The sequence below is a fragment of the Phalacrocorax carbo genome, chromosome 12 (assembly GCF_963921805.1).
Source record: "Phalacrocorax carbo chromosome 12, bPhaCar2.1, whole genome shotgun sequence".
Taxonomy (NCBI): Eukaryota; Metazoa; Chordata; class Aves; order Suliformes; family Phalacrocoracidae; genus Phalacrocorax; species Phalacrocorax carbo.
In genome coordinates, this window is record NC_087524.1 from 7769275 (window position 1) to 7782497 (window position 13223).

At 41.3% G+C, this 13223-nt stretch overlaps 1 protein-coding gene across 4 annotated transcripts in view; it reads left to right on the forward strand.

Annotated features, from left to right (window-relative positions):
• Window positions 1-13223, forward strand: part of ARMH3 (armadillo like helical domain containing 3) — a 127434-nt gene that overhangs the window by 28079 nt on the left and 86132 nt on the right. For all 4 annotated transcript variants that reach the window (XM_064463986.1, XM_064463987.1, XM_064463988.1 and 1 more), the window contains 6 exons: window positions 259-360; window positions 4130-4188; window positions 5560-5625; window positions 6720-6789; window positions 8298-8358; window positions 11217-11305. In XM_064463986.1, coding sequence (XP_064320056.1) covers window positions 259-360; window positions 4130-4188; window positions 5560-5625; window positions 6720-6789; window positions 8298-8358; window positions 11217-11305 — 447 coding nt within the window. The remainder of the gene's footprint in view (window positions 1-258; window positions 361-4129; window positions 4189-5559; window positions 5626-6719; window positions 6790-8297; window positions 8359-11216; window positions 11306-13223) is intronic.

Genomic DNA, 13223 nt, shown 5'->3' on the forward strand with positions numbered 1-13223 from the left:
GGGGGCAGGATAGAGAAGGGTATCACTTTGCTGGGTACCACAGCCTGTACTTAGAGCAGGAGAAATGGTCTCTGAGAGAGTGGTACCAGTCCTCAAAACAAAGTCTTTGCTGGGTGGTCATGAAGGAGGAGGAGGAGGTCAGGCGACCCTGCAAATAAGCTGATCCTATCCCAGATCTGTGAGTCTGTGACTTGGTTCTCTGTATATTTATCGCTTGTATTTGTGAAGGGTAAACATGTCTTATCTGTTTTCTTCCAGTTATAAGCTCTGCAGAGCTGCCGTTGGATGCTGATGTGCAAACTAGCAACCTGCTGATAACCTTCTTGAAGTACAGCTCGATTGTGATGCAGGACACAAAAGGTAAATAAATTCCATTGATGCAGCTGTGGATGCAGCAAGCAATGGTTCTCAAAGTCAGGAGAGCATAAGAACATGTCTAGTGATGCCAGAAATAGAAGTTAGCTGGCGTCCTTTTAGAGGACCTTTTGAGAAAATTAAATGATTTCTTATTGCATGATAAGAGTTAGGAGACTGGGAGAGACCTAATGCTGGCAGAAGAGAAGTCAAATACAGCAAGAATGTACTAATGACAATGGTACCTAATAACCAAGCCTGTCCCCGTGCAGGAGGCATGAGCATATCTGATTCTCACCCATCTGCCAGAGAGGTGAAGTCATGTACCAGAGAGCTGTGTTTTTAAGAACGTTTAGAAGCTGACACAGGAGGCAAAGATCAGCATTGGAAGAAAATATTTCCTTTTTCCTTTGGTACTTGCTGGTTAAAGAGGCAGCTCTAATTATAAAGAAGACAGCAGTAACTTAGACTGTACTGGCAGTAATTTGCTTGAGAAGATATAATTCCATATTGTGCCTTTTGTTTCTCCTGATAGTTTTTGTGGGGGGTTAATTTCAGCTTGCTGGAGTTGAAGTATTTCTTCATCTCCTGCTTAAGATACCCTTAGTATGAACATAACAAGCGATCTTTGTACTGTATTTCAGCCTATTACTGACTTCTGCTGTTAAGTTAGATGTAACAACAAAAACAGGAAGATAGCTGCAGAGCTACAATATATAGATTATTGAACTTCATGAATGCTTGGCACTGAGTTAAGAGAGCAGGCAGGAAAGTTTCCTTGTATCTACTAGCTTGCAGTGAAATTGTACCTGGCTGTCTTGTTCAGTATGCAAGCTAGCTGAGGAAAAAGTGAATAATTGAAATTAGGACCAAAAGGGATTTCATTACAATATCTAGCACACCCCTCAAAACCAAGGCAGAATCAGGTTTACCTGTATCTTGTCTCAGAGATGACGCTAAGAGGGTCAATGAAGACACTCAGAGTGGAGCATTGTTCTTAAACTATCCATTCCTGTGTTTAACTACCCTTATTGTGACAAAGCTTCATGTGCATCCTAAATTCTTTGCTGTGATTTAAATTAATTAATAGTTGTCTTCTCCAAGGTAGATACTGAGAATGGATTATTTCTTTCTTCTTTGTGACAGCCCTTGTGTATTTGAAGTCTGCTTTCATGCTCTTGCTTTTGTCTTTAAGCTAAACCACCTCAACCTTTGCTCAGTCATTTCTTATAGATGGCACACGTGAGGAGGGCTTACCACCTCTCTCATCATTCTCATTTGCTTTTCTGGGGGTCTCTCTTACTGATCCAAGTCTGTGATGGAACAATTTTAAGTTTTTCAGTTTAACTTCGGCACTTACTAGCTACTGTAATACGGAAAATCTGCACAGGGCCTCAGGAGCTGCCAAACTGGATTAGTTTCAGATGGAGTGAAATCTGATAGAGGGATTCCTTACTAAACAAGCCAGTGAGAGATGCGTTTTTTCTGGTGTGAGACAGGTGTTGATGTTTCTTTACTCTGGTTCTAGCTTGTATAACATTTGAAATTTGTGTGGCTTATAGACTTAATCTCCTTGCCACCATGGTAGTATGTGGCAATGAGCTCTGATAGTTGAAAAGTGTTTAAACTGATCATTCAGAAAAGCATGCCTTCCAAACCAGTGCTTATTGATTCTAGTGGGTATGTTCCTGTCCTTATATTTTGCTGATAGATGGGGCCCTGCCTGACTGGTTTAAGTTCTTATGTAAGACCAAGCATGTGACACCAGTATAGCAACAAGCGAAGAAGAGTGAATTTACTCCAAATGTCTTGAGACAGGTGGGAATGCTTAGAGGGGAGACTGGTTTGTTCCATGTCCAGGACTAGACAGTTGTTTGGTCCTGTCCCAGAGAGCATAATTTAATAGACTGTGTTCACTAAATCCTCCTCTTGTTTTCTGTCTTGTGTCAGTCAGAGGCAGCTGCCTTGGGAGAAATACAAACTGCATTTTTTTTTTTCGCATCTGTAAAATAGGGTTCATACTCCTATACCTCCCCATAGGAAGTGGTCTGCTTTGTTCCTTTAATGAGGGATGCCATGAAAGTACGAAGTGACTGTGTGAGTAACTGCCTGCATAGCTGCCCCATAACTGCTGAAAATGGCGTGGTGTTCACAACACATTGGCTGAAGGCAGAGTACTTGGTGTGAAACTGAGCGTTTGCAGCATGATCCCCAGAGAGAGAAGTGGCAGCAGCACCTACAGAAATATACAGGGATGCCTTACAATAGGAAAATAACAAGGCTCCGGTGTATTAGAGTTGTTTGAGGCTATCTCTCCTGCTTTGCCAGAGTAGAAAACTTCTCACTTAGAAGATTTTATCTGAGGTAAGGAGACATAGGAGAGACTTAACTTTCTCCCATTCCAAAATTCCTCTTCATCTTAGTGGAGCAAGGTGAAACCAACATGCTTCAGGGCACATCTTGTTAGTAATATCTGTCCCTCAGCAGCACAGAAAAGAAAACAAAAGAGGCATCAAACTAGGTGGAACAGCTAGCTAAGCCCATTCTATCTATGTTTATAGATTACTATATACACACGAACTAATGAAGTGTTTATAAAAGTGACCTGCAAAGATGCAAGGAGTTTGGCTGATGTTGTCCTCTGATTTATATGAAGGTGGTCTGACTGCTTCACATTTCCTACTCCTCCAAGTCTGACTGTAAGGCAGATGTCTGGGATGGCGTGTTTAGTAGTCTTACGCTTTAGAGAAGCTGTTGGAAGCCTTGGGAGTGTGCAGTTTTAAGACTCCTCAGACTTTAGTTATAGGTATGTTGTTGTGGTTGGGTTTTGGTGTTTTTTGTGGTTTTGCAGGGGTGTGGTGTGGGTGGTTTGGTTTTCAGAAGAAAGATTTTTTTTTTTTTTTTTTTTAAATGAGCTTGATTGGACAATGCCTTGAACAGCCTGGTCTTCGCTGGCACGGCTCTGAGCAAGGATTGGACCACGGGTCTCTTCCATCCTAAGTTACTCTGTGTCTTGTTTTTTGGTATTTCAAGGTTAGAATTGAGAGAGAAGAGTTTTAAATAATCCAAATAAAAATTTACTTTTTCTGCCTTAGTCCCTCTTTATTTGTGAGTCTTTCAGCCCTCCAATTGTCATTCAGGGCAAGAGCTGCTTGAAGTTGTAAGATGAATAACAAGTTGTGGAACACGATCAGGGTGGAACTCCTTTGGTTTAAAATGTTAAGTCTTTGCAGACTTCCTTCTTTCATGATTTTGCACAGAGCAAACTAGGTCATGTCTCTCAGTATTGGGGTTAAAACTTAGAACTTTGAGTATTATGTCAAAGAATACGTGCTCTGCTGTGCCTCTACCAAGGCTTTGCTGCTTGTTTCATAACCTACAGCAAAGGTGATTTTTTTTCTTTCCATCTTGTCTAAGAGAGGGAAAAGTGTCTCTGCTGTGACAGAAAGACAGGGACTAACCCCAGTATTTAGAATATATGTGGAAGTAAAACTGAAAGACACAGCTGCTCCACTGGTAGTTATAGTGCTGTTGGAGGTTCAAGTCAGAAACTTTGCCGTTGGTGCAGAGTGGTGGAAAAATTGGTGGGATTTAGCAGTCAGGCTGGACGGTGAGTGCTTAATGAGACTAGTTAGACTACTAGCAATCATGGAGGAAGTAGGAGTATGAAGAATTGCCAAGGCTGAGCTTTCCTTTTGCTGCCACAGCTATTTCACTTTTCAGCATTGCTAGGCTTGTGTGGCTCATGCAGGACTTGTTTTTTGCTTCTTTGCAGATGAGCACCGCCTACACAGTGGCAAGCTGTGCCTGATTATCCTGACATGCATAGCAGAGGTAGGTTTCTTGTGTGACACTGTTTAGCAGGTGGTGTGTTACAGGGCTCTATCTGCATACATATCCCCTGCCTCCTGGTGACCTTCAGCTCCTGCTGAAGATCTGCAAAGGTACAGAGTAGTGAGGACCTCGGGCACTTAACATTTTGCTAATAAACCTGATGCAGTAGTGTTAAAATTTATTTAAAACTTGAAAGTTGGATCATCTTATTTGGGTTAGCCAGCTTCCAGGGATGACAAGAGAAAAGGCTGCACCTAAGCCTTTTCTCTCGTAGCTGTTGAGTGACCTTGTGGTGTGGCTTTTAGATGAGTAATGTGCTAATGGCTTTCAGCTCTGTGCTGTTCATGGTAAACATGGGCAGTGCCATATCCCTTCTGCCTAAGGATATGAGTCTGAAAGAAAGCTGCATGGTTCTAGGTTCCCACAAGAAAGTCAAGTAGCGAATCTGGTAGTAGGGTGAGAAGGCAGTATCACAGAGCTACGTCAGCAGTCCTGGCTGAATGTGGTCCTGTCTCGTGTAAAGTATGTACTAATGGCTTGACTGATGTCCTGAGTGGTGATTGAGTTTGCGTGGCATTAGCATTTTGCTTGCTTGCAAGTAAAGACCTTTCATTCTCAACAAAGAATAAACAACAGCGATGTTGATAACCAGTGTAAGGATTCTGATGTAATGTTTCTCCAGGGTACAGTCTTAAAGCTAATAATCTGCATTTCAAATATTTATAGTTAAATGTTTTTGTCACTTGAGTTCTTCAGATGGATGCATAGGTAATACAGGATAAGAAATTCTGTTTCTATATAGCAAGGCCATGTTTTGGTATTAAAGGGAGGCTATATTTAATTCCCAACCTTGCTGTGCATTATCTGGAGGAATCACTTTGATTTAGAGCTGGTCTTGGAATGAGCTTTCCCTGAGGGGTGGGACAGCTGATAAATCTACATGCTAGTACTGCAGTAGCTTTTGGCATGGTGGGTCCATCAAAACGCCAATATAAACCTTTGTCCACACAGTCACAGGAACTTGTGTGCTGGAGAGCTACCTCATGCGTTATACAGCACTTGTTAGGATCTTGACACTGTGGTGTGTGCAGTCCAGCGTTTAGATGAGCAAAGGAGGAGGATGGAAAATAAATTGCTAACAGGTCAAGCAGTAGTGCAGACTTAACGAAAGTGGGAATTGGGATCCAGTCACTTCTGTGTGACTGGAGACATGGGTGGGGATAAGAGAAGGTGACAGGTGGCTTTCTGACCTTACAGCTGTGTGCTGGGGAGTTTTACACTGAAATGCCTGTGACTTTAGAGGCAAATGGAAGGTGTTGGGCACTTCATTGGCCATTCATATCTCCTCCCTTTTCTTGCCCTTTTCAATAGGATCAGTATGCTAATGCTTTTCTGCATGATGACAACATGAATTTTCGAGTAAACCTACACAGGATGGTGAGTCTTTTCCTCCAGATGGTCTGTTCTCTCTTTGGGATGAGAACACAGAGGATTTGAGTCCCTGTATGTTGAAAACTGTGTCACAGACACCTAACCTAGATTGCTAAGGCATGTGGAAATATTGTGAGAAATGCAGTAGTTGAGGAATGATTTTGAAATAATTCTCAGAATGTCTCAGTCTTTCAAAGAGCTGGTTGCCCTGTCAGTGAATTCAGAGGCCTGTGTAGCTGGGGAGGAGCTGTGTGTTATGAGGTACCCGAGGAATTCAGTGGCAGAATGAACGTTCTGCCTTCATCTTCAGCAAGCATTAGTTCTCGTGATACATTAATAGCCAGCTGGAGTTGCACTGAGTGTTCTAATTTGGCTTTTGCTTCATCCTGGGTGGGGTGACTCACCTTCACAGTGAAAAGTATTTTTTCCAGAGCTTTTTCTTGTATGTATCAGTGGAGGAAGAGTCCTTACCTGGCTCATAAAGCTCTGTAGTTACTTGTAACTTGAATGGTTATCCTAACTTGATGCATTCTGTCTTTGTGGTACTGGCAAGTTCCACCTCATCTGATAAAGAAGCAGCACTTGAAAGTGTCACTAGTCCAGGACAGAAACAAACATCTTACTTTATAGTGAGCATACTGCAAGGATGCTAGTCCTTCCCACTTAACAACAAACTTTCCTTTCAGTTAGCCTTTCTAGTCTGTTACAATAAAGACCAGAGCATTTAATACTGCACATGCTATTAAGAATGCAGATCAGACTTCTGGGTCAGGAGCAAATCAGTATGTTTTGTTGTTTTCCTCCCCCAAGGGGAGGAATTGCTGTGCAGTTTGTTTTTTGGGTTTTTTGGTTTTGTTCCTTCCCCCCGCCCGGTGTATAACAGTGTCCTCCAGTTATACAGGTAGTGGAACAAAAACCCAGTGGTCAGCATGCTGAAAAGCAGGCACAATTGTGCTCCAGCCACGGCCTTTAGGATTCATATAGGTGAGGTAGCAGTTGGAGAAAAAGACAAAGGGAAGGCTGTGCATGAAAAATACACTAATACAGAGAATGTCACTTCAGGCTTCTACTGATTTCTTTTTACCTTTGTGTGTTTGAAGCCAATGAGACATAGGAAGAAAGCAGCAGACAAGAACCTGCCCTGTCGCCCGCTGGTGTGTGCAGTGCTTGGTGAGTATTGTTAGAGTATGTGTGTGCTTGTGGTTCCCAAAGCATCTTTTGTTCTGCAATAGAAGTATTAGATTTGTGGATTAAGGGAAGGGTTGGATGGACTTAAAAGGGGGGCAGTTACATACTAAAGATATTTCCAGCAATGGATTGGCCATCGCTATACCTGCCTGCCTTATAGAGAAATTAAATCTAAGACTGCTGCTGCTCAGTAGCAAGAAATCCTATATGCATTTACAGTAAGTTTTGCAGAAGCCTGTTGTTTCCCTTTACCTGAATAAGTAACAATAGGGAGAGCAGGTGATAAATACATTCAGAGTTTTAGGAGAGTGTAGTAACAGTTGGTCACAATTACTTTCTAGATGATATAATGAGGGCAGACCTACAGAAGGAACAGATGTTTGTTGGGGGAAGGCATTTTCTGCACATTTAGCCTTTTCTGAGCAAAAAAAAAATCCCAATAGGAATGTCAGTAGCTAGGGTTGTTTTTGCATGTGGATATAAAGGCTCAGTTGAAAGTTTTTCATGCAGAACACGATTAGATTCTGACACTCATTGCTGTGGAGACCAAAAGTGTAAATGGGTGCAGAAATGGACAGAGTCTGGACCCCTGAATGACTCTTAAGCTTGATGGTATGGAAGCAGACTCTAGCATTTTCAAACAAGTGATTGTTGAAGCCAAGACACAACAGCTGCATGAATAATCTTTCTAGATTTACCAGTTTTCATGTATTCTTTCCCTAGACTGTTTTTAGTCACTATTAAGTCATATTGCTGGGCCGTTAGTACCCTAGGAGGCATGGGTTAAGCATTTTATACTGAAGTTGTGTCGGGCATAGAACACACATGCATTCAGTTAGTGTTTATTAGCTGCACCATAGTAACTTATCTCTTTCAGTTGTATTTCTGTACTCTTTGCCTCTTATCTGCACACTGGGAGCCCTTAAATGTTAGAGACGTTCTCCCCCCACCCCTCCCTTTTTATTTCACCGAGTGAGCTTTAAGCAGAAGCTTAGTGTGTGTTGAGATCAGACTAGGTTTACTTGCTTCAGAATTATTTTTTTTTTAGGGAAAAATAGGTGTTCTACAATGTCTTCTGTCTAAACATATAGGTTGTGCATTGTTTCTGGTAAGAACGATTCTCTAAAATGTGCTTCTCAATGGAATTTTCCATTAGTGACATGGCTTGAAATATGAGAGCGATTCTAAGCATCAGAATTCGTGGTGTATTCTTTACTTGGCTAATAGTGGGGGAAGGCATATGGGGAGGCAGTGCCTCAAAGCAAATTACATTATGTGCCCTCAGTTTCCAGTAGGCTTTTTTTTTTAATTCCGGAGGATATCTAATTCTCTTTAAAACAAACAAAAAAAAGAGGAAATTTCTCTCATCTAAGCAGGACTATCACCTGGTAGAGGTAGGTAGGTGGGGTAGTTTGAATTTCTCATTGCTGTCTACTAGAAGTTAACCATAGCTAGCTCAATACTTACTTTATAATTTTCTTTTCTGTCAGATTTGATGGTGGAGTTCATTGTAACACACATGATGAAAGAATTTCCTATGGATCTCTATGTGTAAGTGTCTGTGGGGTGACTCGTGATTTCATTTGAAGTTTGAATTTGGGTGGAATTCTAGTCATAGAGCAGTCTTCCAGCTGAAATAATACTTTGGCTGGTAGGGAGCAGGATGGCTTTTCATGAACTCTTCCAGCAACTTCTATTTCTAAAAGCTCTGTGTGCCAGAAAATTGAAAGTGAAATGAATTTCCACCTTTCAGACAGATTTCCTAATCTACTTGATCAAATACAAAGAGCTTTTCAATTTGAAAGGAGTTTCATAATACACAGTCGTTGCAAGAATCCCTACTTCCAGAAGCTGAATCTTGGTCTAGAAACTGAAAAGACGGTTTTGAAAAACCAGGGATGACTGATGTGAGGCCTGGAAGGCAGTGTGGAGTGTGGGAGAGAGGCTTAAGCCTGAAATAGCCTGGTAGGCAGCAAGGGGTAAAATTTAGCAATGGGGAAAAGGAGAGAAGAGGACAGGGCTACACATGAGCACTCCATGTGTCCCAGGAGGCCCCTAGAATGCTTTGTTCAGCTTTAGCCTGGAGGACAGAAATAGGATTTAGGCAGATCATTGGCTTTGCTCTGACTGTTTGTACAGTACTGAATTTCCCCAAGGCTTGAACAGCACTGTATTCTGTACAAGAGATAGATACATAGGCTGTTCTCCCTTAAGGTAACTTTTCAGCATGTTCTGATTTTGCCCAAATAACCCTGCAACTACAGTGCCTTTGCGAGGGTTGTACAGTCAATTTTGAGTTTGTGAGAAATGTTTTTAATGACAATTACAGAATTAGTTGTAGTGGGGTGTAGTGCATTGGAATTTCACAATAAAGGTGTGAAATGCTTGGGCTCAAAAGTAAGGTCACATTTAGAAACCCCATGAGAGTAAAACTAATGAGCAGTAGCAAGCATCAGTCGACGTCTGTATCCATTCATTTTGGCATGTTTGTGTAGTCCTTTCACTACGCTCCAGTCTGAAACCATCCCATAGCAGACATAGTTATTGCAGACAAAGTGGGTGTTCTGATGCACAAATAGTGTCATACTTCTCTGTAATACATTTAAAAGGTGACCATATGAAGCTGCTCAAGGGAGGTCATACTAATTTTTAAAAGAGAAATCCCAGTTGCTTTGACCAAGGGTGTTTTGTGTCCATTATGTGTATTCTGAATCCTCAGCACAAAGCTAAGAAACAAAGACACCCCACCAGCATGAATAAATTCATAGCTAAAGCAGTTTCATAACTAAAGCAGTGTGGTTTGGGAGTCTGTAGGCTGGTAGCTGGTGCTCTGCCTCTTTAGGCAGGGTACTAGGACTGTTATGCCTCTCCTCTTCCCTTTTTTTTTTCATGCCTTGATTTCACCCAGAAAGCTGTATGCTACTGTGTACAACCACAAGGTTTCATGTCTGCAGAGTATTTTGCATTAACAGCTATTGTAATTATAAAGAAATGTTTTAGCCATTGCCAGATTCTCTCTGGTCAGTGCCTTAAGCAGGTGGGTTTTTTTGTAGAGGCCAATTTTACTCTTACAGCCAAGCAAATATGTAGGTGGAAAGGTGCTGGGTATTGTCTGGTACCAGTAACATCAGAAATAGTAGGTCCTTCCCCAGAGTGGTTGCTGTTCCTGATTTGAGGACAGCTGTCTGTGTCTGAGCTCGTTTGCTTCCTTTTCTTGGTTGAATTTATGAGAATCTAATTCAAAATATGGCACTTACTGTGATGCTCAGGTATTATAAATGGTTTTACCTTTATTCATCTGAAGTTAGTTTCAGTCTGTATTTTTGGGATCATCTAAGGGTCTGAAAAGAGTAACACATACCTTCTGTATATTATTTCTTAAGGCTTTTTAACTCTTCACCCAATTTTTAATAACTTCCATGCATATTTTAAAATTTGATTTCTCTGTGTTGTCTGTCAGGTAGTGTCTGTCAGTAATGTCTTTTCAGAGAGATGCTGATATTCATGAGATAATGAGTTTTTGAGAAATAAGGATTTGGGGAAAAAGGAATTTTTCCTTTTTGAAGTCTGTTTTCTGTTTTTTTTAAATGTCAGTAACTAAAAATAACTTGGTCTAACAAATTCAAAATTGTATGTATTTTATGTCTTGTCCTTAATGATAGCTAGTGCTAGAGATTTTTCTCGTTATATTCTATATTTAGTTCTGATGTTATTTGTGAAGAATGTTTGTGTACCTAAGTTTGTGTGAGCACTAAATATTATAGAGACCTACAGGATTTGGAGACTTCACAACTATACTAACTATATGCTGGGAGATTTCAGAGCTTGTAGTTGTATTGCTTGATCATTCCAAAGCTCATATTTAAATTATTTAAGGAGACTAGAAAACTTGACAAAAATCTTTCTTTTTTTATATAATGGAACTGCATGCCTCAGTCAAACTAAAAATCCTGCTGTTTGCTTGACTGTCATTTCCTTCAGCCTCATCATTTGGGCCAAAGAAACTTGACAGCTCCATTGTGTCCAGATTTTACAAAATCTGAACACAGTACCATACATATGGAGCCTGTAAGTTAATTAACTCCTTTTGTGGAACTTGCGAGGCCCCTCAGATAAGGACAGCAAAGAGTGGAAAGTATTAATTAAACATAAACAATAAACTTGCACCTGTAGTTGGTCCAATCATGTTGAACTAAAACTGCCATGCAGGCCCCTTTCTCTCATCTTGTCTTGTTCGTTCTTGTGAGTGTTGCTTCCCTTTTAGAAGCCCAAAACCATGAGCCGTAGCCTTCTCTGACAGACGTTGAGTTTGTCTGTTTCCCTGCTGAAGTTTTCAGAGACGTTTCCAGGCTCAATGTAGAATTCCTGGGAAATGCAATGTAATTAATCCTTTACCCTCTCTCTTCCAGACGGTGCATTCAGATTGTGCACAAGCTGCTGTGCTACCAGAAGAAATGCAGAGTGAGGCTTCATTACACCTGGAGGGAGCTCTGGTCAGGTACTTTGCATCTGCCAAGACAGCCAAATACAAAAAGCCCAGAGCGGGTTACTGTTTGGTGGCCGTGACTGCTTGTTCCATTGCTACAGGGTTAAACAGCCAGCAGTAATTCTGTTACAGCATCTTTATTTTGCTTCTTAGTTGCTACATGCAAATTACCTCTTTTGGAAAGCCAGGTCATTATCATAATGGTAGCTAATTTACTTTCTTGTCTGGCCGTGATCACCATGGTATCCAAGTGTCTTTGTGTTTCTGTTTCATCACCTGAGTCCCTCTTCACCTGATTGCAGAAATGGAGTAACGTTTTATGCAGTAGTGTTTCTCTCTGATTTTTGTGAGTAGAAAGAAGGTAGGCTCTTGGGTAAAGGGAGGTGGACCTTACTTATTATGTATACTATGGATACACGTAGAATAGTGTGCGCAGCTCCTTCTGAAGTGAGCAACCTAGAAATGTCAGTGGGAGGGAAGAGAGGCTTTTAACTCTGACCTTTGGATTGATGGCAGATAGTCTGGTTCATGCCACTGGTATCCCAAAATAGATAAGTATTATGGGGTTTGACTTGTTTCTCGTAATCCAGTGGATGTAGCTTTGTAGGCCTGTTTATGATGCCATCATTATGTGGGAGGTCTGAGGAAAGGGGTAGCAGAATGAATGATGAGACCTAACAGGCTTCTTTTGTGGATATGGTGTGTGCTTCTGTTCTTATCTTGTAAGCAGTGAAGTAGCTCAGCTAGGAAAGTACAGTTAATCCCCTAGCTGTTGTGGCTTAAACAAGAGGTTTTTGAAAATTCAAGGGGACGTGGCCCTAATTGTGTATTCCTGGAGCTGTGCTTGGGACCTAGGATCACCAACTCTGCTGGTGTAATGCAACTCCCATCAGAAATTTGAGAGGATGACTTTTGAAAAAGGGAGTGATGAGTGGCTTGTGAAGCTGTTCTCAGTTAACACTGAGTACTTCCCCTCAGTAGCTTTGCACAGCTGAGTGTAGGTACAGAGAAATGAACCAACAACCTGAGTCACTTTCAGTTGTTAAATTTTCACCTTGTGTGATGTGGCCCATTCAGACTTTCTAAATTATTTCTGTAGAAGGTGAAGTGGGTGCCCCTAGTTAAGGGATTAGCAATTTCTTTTTAGTTGTTTCCTTCAGAACAGAGCCCCTAGAGGCATGGCTGCAGTGTAGTGTCAGTTCCGGAGAAGAACATGTACAATGTGGATGTCTCTTGTGAATAGAAATTCCATCTGACAGTGCGTGTGGTATCTTCTCAGCAGTTAGCAGTGAACTGGATCCATTCGTATTTGGCCAGGTTGAGCTGGGTCTTTCCTACACACTGGCCATATGGAAGTCTGAAATATAATGCCTTCTGCTTGAAGGTACAGTTCTACAGTTCAGAGAGTACAGTCTTAGGTATCTTTAAATTCTGAGCTTCCCCTATTTTAGGGGGAAAAAAAAATCCCTGCTACACACTGAGATTCAGTATCTTGGGATATTCTTGTTAGCTGTCTCTAATTAACTGGTGTTTGTATAGTGCTTTGGAAATGTAAAGTGCCTTAGAGGTGTTAAGTACTGCACACGATTTGAAAGCAAAACAGTGAAGTAAAAAACTCAGATTGGTGAGGTTTCTGCAAAGGACCTGGCATGTCTGCACACCTGACTTGGCTGAAGACCTCCACGCTTACTGTAGATTTCAGTGTGTTTAGGGAGATCCTCTCATGCAGGAGTAAATTACAGTAATAATGTTTCAAACTTTTTCCTGTAGGATGTTGAGATGAACAGATATTCTTCAGTAGCTGCTAGGTGATTCATACAGGCTGGAAGGACCCTGGGTGGAATGGTATCTGCACCTGTAAAAGGGCACATCCTGGCTGCTCCAGGTGTATACTTCTAGAGTGCTATATGTGGCAGACTAAATGCTAATT